This window comes from Alosa sapidissima, chromosome 5 (assembly GCF_018492685.1).
Source record: "Alosa sapidissima isolate fAloSap1 chromosome 5, fAloSap1.pri, whole genome shotgun sequence".
Lineage (NCBI taxonomy): Eukaryota > Metazoa > Chordata > Actinopteri > Clupeiformes > Clupeidae > Alosa > Alosa sapidissima.
The window spans coordinates 24,467,494-24,476,828 of record NC_055961.1 but is presented as its reverse complement, the minus strand read 5'-3'; the positions used below and the strand labels follow the sequence as shown (position 1 = coordinate 24,476,828).

Sequence of the window (9,335 nt, the reverse complement as noted above, 5' to 3'; positions counted from 1 at the left end):
CATGCTTAGTGGAGCTGAGCTTTGGTGAAATGCAATATAAAGCATGAAATCATAATTTTCGAGGGAGGCTTCATTAGTGTAATGCTAAGCACAGGACCAATAATAATGTGATCAGTGCATTATTCATCAAGGTGATGTCTCAAGAGATATTGTGTAACCTCTAGCAGCACGGCATCAGGCCAGGCAGGGACTCCCAACAGCAAACTACAGGATTGAGGTCAATGGTCTTATTAGAGAGAGACTATATGCTCCCTCACCTGGTGAAATGTGTGGATGGCAGCGTACAGAAGAACCACCAGAGCCTCTGTCTGGGTCACACACACACACACACACACACACTCATTACACTTTAGCAGATAAGAGTACACAAACAGAATAACAAGCACCAGAAAGATGGGCATTTATCTTGTCCAAGCCCTTCCCTTTTTGTGCCTCTGATAAAGCTGGTATCCCAATTCAGTTGACAAGCCAGATAAAGCTGTTTTTCTACAAATTTACACACACACACACACACCCCTTATCCAAGATCTTTTTTGTATTTAATGTAAAGATTGGGGGAACAATCTTGCAACATTTTCCACTTTCATTCAAAAGACCTTAAGAGACAAATAATAATAGCACTTTACATTCCAAATAAAAACAAATAAAAGAACACAAAAAAGAGAACTGTACAGTCAACATGGGAACCTGTGTCTTATAAAAATGAGCCGTGGGGTGGGAGAGGAGCTGGAGCAGCACTGACATGAAGGCGGTGGGCTGGGGCCAGGTAACCGTGATGCACTGTGGGAAATCATCAAAACCGAAGAGAGGCCTGGGAGGACCGGTCCATTCCCGGAGCACTGTGGGACACTGGAGGCAACCGTGTGGTACTGCTGGGGAAGGGCTGTCGGAGTGATGATTGGCAGAGTGATCTGTCCCTTGATGCCCTCCTCCACCACCAAAACCCACTCACACACCCCGCCCTCTATAGGAAACTTATGTGTCCGCTAAGGGGCCAAGGTCCAGGGGGTCAAATTTCAGTGTTTGTTCTTCTTGGACTTTTTGTGAGAACGGTGCGGCGAGCGGGACGTCGACCTCCGCGACTTCCGGACAGGTGACGGGGAGCGGGAACGCTTCGACCTCTTGGGAGACCTGGACTTTGTCCTAAGACAGGCACAACCACAGGAAAAGTGCAAAAAAACATCAGCATACCTACTCGAAGCCACACAAGCAGATGTGAAATGGACGGTAAACCTCGTGAAATCTATGTGCCATCTCTCACGAGCATTTGAAGGACAGGAGAAGGTGAAGACGTACCTTTCTCTCCTGTCATCCAAGTCTCTTCCCCTCTCGCGGTCTTCGCTCCGTTTACTCCTCTCCTTCTCCCTCGTTCTGCTCCGGTCCTCCGCTCGCTCCTTCTTCTCCTCCTTCTTGGACCGTTCCTTTGGTTTCTGCGATGACTTCTCTTTTTTCTCCTGCTCGTCCTTTTCAAACTCCTGTGGACAGAACAGAAACGACAGAACGAGGACAGGATGTTAACAAACCCCCATCCAAGACAGCATCTGACTCTGGAAGAACTTCGAGCCGGAGGCTGCCCAGCGTCTGCCGTCATCGCATCTGATCCCTGATCAGGGCCAGATCCATCACAGTCACGTCTGCTTATCAGATCTTCCCCCAAAACCCAGGCTCAGGTCCAGTCCAGTGCACTGCACTCCTCAAGCACGTATGGGCTGTAACCGAACCACTGCCTAACCAGTAGGCCGGACTTAACCCAGCTAATTTAGCTAACGTTAAATCAAACCCACAGGAGTTCCAGATTTGAAGAGATGGCCATGATAGATGAGAGTTTTAATTAAAGAGCTAAAATGATCCTCTCTAGGAGAGCTGAACTGCTTTCGAGAAGCAATGATAACACACTGCGGTACATTTTTACACTGTATGAATTAATCAACCTCATTTCAAGATGACTGCTGCAAATTAAAACCATTGATTGCTTTTTTCCACTCCAGTTATAAGCTCGGTGTCCTGCTGCTGGAAAGTAGACAGCGCGGTGTGTTTGAGGTCTCCTTGCTCGTGATTTTACTAATGGCTTCATTACTTTCTGATTATCTCAGACAGGTGCAGTAAAACACCTGAAGTGATTTGAGAAGGCCCACAAGTCCTGTCCATTTGCATTTAGAACGTCTTGAGACCACAACCCTCATGCGCTATGCATTTAGAACAACCGCTGGCTTGTGTGCTGAGTATTAAGAACATCTGCAAGCCATTTAGAACGTCTAAAATTCCAGTAAGCTAAGCATTAAATAGCATGTGCTCAAGCCTTGTGATGAAAACTTTTCTCATGATCCTGAAAACTTTCATCGCAGTGCCCTTATTGCAAATAGCATAGGTTTTATCCAACTGTAACAGCAGGCTGTATTTCAACCACCCACTGAGCCAACTGCTTTGAGTGAGCTCAGTAAGCATGAGGTGATAGCCGGTGAAACCCTGCATACTATTCCAAAACCGGCATACTATTTGCTCCTTCGATAGACCAGCTCTAACCTGACCCTAGCCAGATGAATTTCCCTCCGCCTAGCTCCACTCATCCATCTGGAACCGATGCATTGAAGTGTTGCTTCAGAAGGCTGGGCCTAATCAAAAAATGCTTGCATATGATTGAATTAGCCACTTGTCCGTCATCTATTGACGTGCTACTTCAACCACTCACATCGAAGCCAACCCGTGACGCTAATAAAAGTCTCACAGTCGCTTCTACGCTATGTCACATCTATGAAACTCCCGCCCTCAACCTTGATTGGCTGAACCATAAAGTCGGTTGCAGAAATCACTCTCAATGGAAGAGGTCCCAGATGGATGTGAGTGAAGCTAGGCGGAGCTAAGCGGAACGACATTCATCTGGCTAGGGTCAGGTTAGACCAGCTCTGCCCCAACAGTCAACCCCAACGGCAGGCCTGGTTGAGGTGTCTGACCTCAGCACTGACCTTCTGGAGCAGCTTGTTCCTGTAGTGCTGGACCTGCTCATGGACGCTCATGCCCGACTTGCGGTTCTTCTTCCCCGACTCCAGCTCATCTTGGAACTTCATCACCTTCACCTGAAAGAGAGGGAGAATACTCAAACCAAATCCTTCTACTGCGAACACCTCATCCTGGCTTCAAACACAATTATCTGGACAGTGGTGACCATAACGAAAACAAAACACAGTAAATCGGTTTCATTGACATGGAATGGTAATTAGAATTTCGATCTACTTGTTGGTTGTCCTAGTATACAGAGTATATCTAGCACCTAGAAGTCGATCTGAATTAATCTACCTAAATGGTGTGATGTGAGGGGCAGCCGTGGCCTACTGGTTAGCGCTTCGGACTTGTAACCAGAGGGTTGCCGGTTCAAACACCGACCAGTAGGCACGGCTGAAGTGCCCTTGAGAAAGGCACCTAACCCCTCACTGCTCCCTGAGCGCCGCTGTTGTTGCAGGCAGCTCACTGCGCCGGGATTAGTGTGTGCTTCACCTCACTGTGTGCTGAGTGTGTGCCGAGTGTTTCACTAATTCACGGATTGGGATAAATGCAGAGACCAAATTTCCCTTACGGGATCAAAGAGTATATATACTTATACTTATACTTGATGTAGCTACAGCTCCAAAACACTAAATACAAATCTGATGCTTCAGAGATGTGAGGAATATGTTGTTTAGTGAGACAGCGATAGAAGACGCTGGCTGCTAACCTCCAGTTCACGCAGTTTACTCCTCTTGCTCTCGGAGAGCTCAAAGCTGGAGACGGAGCTCTTGAAGTCAGCCGCATCAAACTTTGACGGGCTGGAGGAGCTGTCACTGCTGTCATCGTCTGACTCCCCTTCCCCGTCCTTTCCATCTCTAGTGCAGAGAGGGAGGAGGGAGACAAACACAAAGAAACGACTGAAAATCAGACTTAGTCATCAGTTGCTCTCTGAACCATTATTGTTTTAAATCACATATTTCTCCCCAGGAAGAAAGAGAGACAGAGAGGGGGGGGGATAGAGAGAGAGGGATAGAGAGAGGGGGGAGGGGGAAGAGATAGAGAGATAGAGAGATAGAGAGAGAGGGAGGAGAGAGAGAGAGAGAGAGAGAGAGAGAGAGAGAGAGAGAGAGATAGAGATAGAGAGGGGGGGAGGGAGAGAGAGAAAGAGAGATATGAAAGCAATTAAGAAAGGAGCGAGGAAATGAGGAGATGAATAAACGGGGCGATGTAAAAGGTCTCCCTCTCGTTTCACAGCTGTTAAGGGAACTTGATTAAAGGTTAACTCCTCCTGCATCCAGCACAGGGCTCATCCATCATGTCATAATGGCTTACAGCTGGGGCCGGAGCTGGACCCAGCACTGCAGTTTATTAGAGCCACGAGCTAGAGGAAGATGAACAGAGAGAGGGAGAGAAGAGAGAGGAGGAGTGAAAGTGAGAATGAGAGAAGGAATGAGAGAAGAAGAGAGAGAGAGAGAGAGAGAGAGAGAGAGAGAGAGAGAGAGAGAGAGAGAGAGAGAGAGAGAGAGAGAGAGACCCTCCCTTACCTGCTGTCTGCATCTGTGCTCTTCAGAGGCTCTCCATCATCCACTCGCTCCCACTTTGACAGAGTCACTCTGGCGTGGGGGACTCCTCGCTCTGTGCCTTCATCCACTGGAACAGAGAGCGCAAACACATACACACAAACGTTCAACATATAAACAGCCACACACACACACACACACACACACACACACACACACACACACACAAAGAGACAAGGACAGGCATAATGGTTAACACATGGTTCACTATAATTGATATTTAGAAATTTTACTAAAATGTAATCAATACACATACACAAACAAAAACACACCTTTAGGAATTTGGGTTGCATATACTTACGTGGCATTCCATCAATGTCATCTATAGACGATCCCAGGGGGACACCATCAATGTCATCCACAGGTACACCGTCCAGCGACGCAGGGTCCCACCCCATGGGTGATCCGTCCAGGTCGTCCAACGGCGTCCCGTCCAAAGGTGCCCCGTCTAAGAGAGCCCCATCCAGGGGCACTCCATCCAGTGGCACTCCGTCCAGAGGAGCTCCATCCAGGTCCAGAGCAGAGGCCTGCTGTTCCATCAAACACTCAGTTACCCCCCGTGGATAGACACTTTTGCATGTCAACATGTCCCTTCCATGTCCTTTCCACTGACACCAAACGGTGCCGAAACCAAATGACAATACAATATGGCTCCAGCTTTATGCCAGGAGTCAAGCCAGGTTTATGAGACTATCCCACTCCCGGCCGAGTCTCTAATGGAAACTTAATGACCAAAACACTCCCAAACTCCAGTCTCAGCAAAAGGTCAACGACTCACAACCTCCCACACCATTCCACACAGCACTCCCACGTCTTAATCAGTTCATTTAATCAGCCATAGTCACACAATCCCCCCCCCATCAAGAGAGAAAATTCAGCAGTCACATCACAACACAATCCTTCTGCTTGACTTGGGCTCCAACAAAGACGCAATTTTGCACAATTCAACCCCCTAAATCACCGCTGATGAAGTAGACTGCTGAGAAGAGAGCCAGTCAGTCACAGCAACTGCCTGGACTCCAGCTTACCCAGGATGCACTGCTTCAAAACTGCAGATATTGTATCCAGACACTCAATTTTCCACACAACATTTATTTCCTGAGAGATGTTAGAAGAAATCCAGTACCCTTCATGAGACAGCAGAAATGGCCCACTTTTTAAACCTCGGCTTGCCTGTTTGGTTGTTATTCCTTCAGGAGACCCAGACTTTTGCTGAAGTGAAAGAGCCAGCCATTCTCCATCTACACACTGATACTTCAATTACCCAGAACTCAATTATCCAAAGTGCACAGCTCTCCCCCAGGCTCATATAGAAGATAAACTGATTTGAAACAAACACAGCACTGAATACAAAAGATGGCTGAATGCATCTAAGGTCCATTACATCAGCACAACACCTGCCCCACAATGGACGGACGGACACACACACACACACACACACACACACACCAAATCTTCACTACAAATACTCTGGCTCACACTAAGCACTGGTACATCACTCACAGAAACAAATTAAAAGTGGGTAGAAGAGTGAACAGAAGATTGGAGAAATCCCCAAGTATCAAATCAAATGTACCTCTGTTCATTTGGTCATTTGTGCAGTCTGCTTTGTCACAGAATAAACACTGACACAATCAATTTGATATAGCAGACGGAAGTAAACACTCAGGTGATGAAGGGCTTAGGCAAACCACAATAGCAATTAATGTGTGTGTGGGTTTGTGTTCTACATAAAATGGCCCTACATGGACAACAGATTTGTAGACCTTCTAACAGAAAGACTAAACAACTTGCCAGGCACTGCTCTGCCATAATATGTATTTTGTGTGAGTCTGTGTGTGTGTGTGTGTGTGTGTGTGTGTGTGTTCTGCATGCTCATCTCTGGCTGTTCTATGACCTCCTCCACCATAATATGTATCTTGTGTGTGTGTGTGTGTGTACGTGTGTGTGTACGTGTGTGTGTACGTGTGTGTGTGTGTGTACGTGTGTGTGTGTGTGTGTACGTGTGTGTTCTGAATGCTAACCTCTGGCTGTTCGATGACCTCCTCTCCAGGTTTGACCAGGCCCAGGAAGATGTTCTGCAGCTGGATGAGGTAGGACTCTGGGTAGATGGCCCAGTCCTCCCACGCCCGGAAACAACCCATGATCTTTTGCTATTGTGGGAGAGGCCAACCATGAGACAGACAGAGAAAGAAGAAAGGTGGAGGACAGAAGAGAGAGTCAAAAATGCATATGGGATTCAACATTAAGAACAAGAGGGGGAAAAAAAACAGAGCCTTTATTAAGAATGAGGCCGCACCTTGAACTGTTCAGCTTGCAGACGGGCACGTATGTTTCTGTAGGCTTCACTGATATCTCCAAATATCTGGGGCAATTTGGACTCAAAGCTTTTGATGGTAATTTAGAGGAAATGGAAAAACAAGAAAAACAGAAGAACGGATGGATTAGCAATCAAAAACTGCACAATGCCTAAGGAATCTGATTCATCTTCCATGCTTTGGTGATGAGACTGATTTTAATACTTACTATTTTCTGTAATATGACGCATTGGCAACTTTGGCACAGGAGTTGTAAAGAATATCAGAGACTAAATACAATCTGGCAACCTGTTCAGAGAAAATGAAAGACAGCTATTAAAATATCACTTGGCTGAGCAGGAAATAACATTCGATATCAAAAGCTTCAATTAACACACGAATCCTTTAATCCAACACTGAGCATGCAAGACTCTGTCTATCTGCATGGGTGATGAAATGATATGGAAGCAAGAGAGTGGATCACAGTGCATTATTTTTACAGTGGTGTATGCTTCATCAATGGTGTGTTCACTTTATGTGAATGTGTGTCATTTCTGTGCATGTCTCTGCACCTTATTCAGAAGCTCCAGTATGGACTTCATATCTAATATCTCTGCACTATTTCCTGCACTGATATCTCTGCACTATTTCCTGTACTAATATCTCTGCACTATTTCCTGCAGTGGTGCATGCACTGGCTACATGTATGTGTGCTTGTGTGAGCATTTGCGTCGGTCTGTCTGTCTGGTTCTGTGTGTGTATGTATGTGGGCTTTCAGACATACGTGTAAGACCGGAGGTTCTGCGGATGTTAAACGTTTGGGCCGTATATCTGAACAACATAAACGGTCATATGGAAGTCAGAACTTAGCCGGTTGTTCTACTACTCCCCTCCTAGTATTTCCTCCGAACATTATGTAAATGTGCTGTGTCTGAACGAGGCGTAGAACATGCGGTTAAAATTCACAACTAGTGAAAGGGTGTGTCGATGACGTTTCTTTCGTGCGTCCATGTGGCAGGGGCACTTAAATCTGACTTAAATGCCAGTGTCATGATGGAGTGGCATAGTGCTGTCCAGAAAATCTCCGACCTGGAAAGACGCAGACATCACAGAGCTACTGTCCATGAGGGCAGACAGCGTTGTGATAGAACACATGAAGGGAACGGCAAGACACGTTGAGGTAGCCTACAACCGCATGGCAAGGCCAAAGGAATTCAAAAGACCAAATCATAAGCAGAAGGCGCTGAAAAGGCAGTAGCCTACAACGACGTCGTTGACGACAATAACAGGAGTAGACTATTTAATAAATTGTTAGCCAACACGGTCGGTTTTCTGTTCATTGATAGCCTCTTCATGACCTCACTGCTGAACCCGATATTTGTTGAGAATAAATATGCCTAGAGAAAATGAAAACGAAGAAAACCCAACTTTGTTCCAAGCTCCTTACATAAATGCAATAGACACATGGAGAGAGGATGCTTTTGGGAAAATAAACTATGAAAAAACGAACCACCTCACTGTTATGTTAGTATTTTGTTTGTTGTTTAAAAATGTTGTATATGATGGCCTTGAAGTCTTGAGTTACTGAATTGGCTGGTACAATGAAGCCTACATGTTTGTGCATGCTCTCTCCAACACTCCAAGATTTGGGCCAAGTGATTATGCTACATAACGTTGAAAACAGATAAATGTGTATTTGAAGCACACATACAAATACTGTAGGTCAGCTTCAAGTATGCGCACTTACGTGACCACTTCAAGTATTAGCCTACGCACAATGGATTTTTCTTCTTTAGCCTACATAATGCATACATTTTGTAAACAAAAACAGCAGCTGTGACAGCGGCCGCATATATTCTGCGTCATATCTCGCTCTTGCAAACTCTGCAAGCCCCCACCCCTCACTCGACAACCACACGGAGATTCTGTAATGTGCGTGTATGTCGTTCACACATAGGTCTGTATAATGTCCGCAGGTTAGCATCATATCTGAATGATCCGAAGGGTAGGACCTCCGTTTGACAAACCTCCGCATATACTCCGGAGGTTATATCTGAAAGCCCTTTCTGTGTGTCTGTGTCTGTCTGAGTGTGAGTGTGTGTGTGTGTGAGTGTGTGTGTGAGTCTGTCTGAGTGTGTGTGTGTGTGTCTGTCTAAATGTGTGTGTGTGTGTCTGTCTGAGTGTGTGTGTGTGTGTGTGTGTGTGTGTGTGTGTACCTACCTTCTTCTGCGGTGGTGTCTGGATTAAGGACAGGGACTCGGAGATGCAGGCCACCACCTCCTCGGCAGCCTCGGCTTTCTCCAGGCAGAAGAGCATGGCGTCGCCTATCTCGTCCCTCCGTGGAGTCATCCTCTGCAGCAGAGACTCCAGCTGCTCCCGGTGCCTGTGGGGACGCGGAGGAGGTGATTAGCCCATGGAGGACCACTTATCTGCGAGGCCAGCGTGGGTGCTTTCATAGCTACATAGCTGACTGGAT

The 9,335-nt window shown here is 46.4% G+C and overlaps 1 protein-coding gene across 2 annotated transcripts in view; it reads right to left on the bottom strand.

Annotated features, from left to right (window-relative positions):
* Window positions 1-520: 520 nt before the first annotated feature.
* Window positions 521-9,335, bottom strand: part of zgc:163098 (uncharacterized protein LOC100037380 homolog) — a 16,261-nt gene continuing 7,446 nt past the window's right edge. The window contains exons 14-23 of one of the 2 annotated variants that reach the window (XM_042093730.1): window positions 9,080-9,242; window positions 7,089-7,168; window positions 6,862-6,949; window positions 6,587-6,715; window positions 4,864-5,092; window positions 4,527-4,632; window positions 3,710-3,857; window positions 2,964-3,074; window positions 1,297-1,475; window positions 521-1,143 (exon numbers count right to left, since the gene is read on the bottom strand). In XM_042093730.1, coding sequence (XP_041949664.1) covers window positions 1,017-1,143; window positions 1,297-1,475; window positions 2,964-3,074; window positions 3,710-3,857; window positions 4,527-4,632; window positions 4,864-5,092; window positions 6,587-6,715; window positions 6,862-6,949; window positions 7,089-7,168; window positions 9,080-9,242 — 1,360 coding nt within the window. In that variant the 3' untranslated portion in view covers window positions 521-1,016. The remainder of the gene's footprint in view (window positions 1,144-1,296; window positions 1,476-2,963; window positions 3,075-3,709; window positions 3,858-4,526; window positions 4,633-4,863; window positions 5,093-6,586; window positions 6,716-6,861; window positions 6,950-7,088; window positions 7,169-9,079; window positions 9,243-9,335) is intronic. The other variant, XM_042093731.1, reaches the window with a different exon arrangement.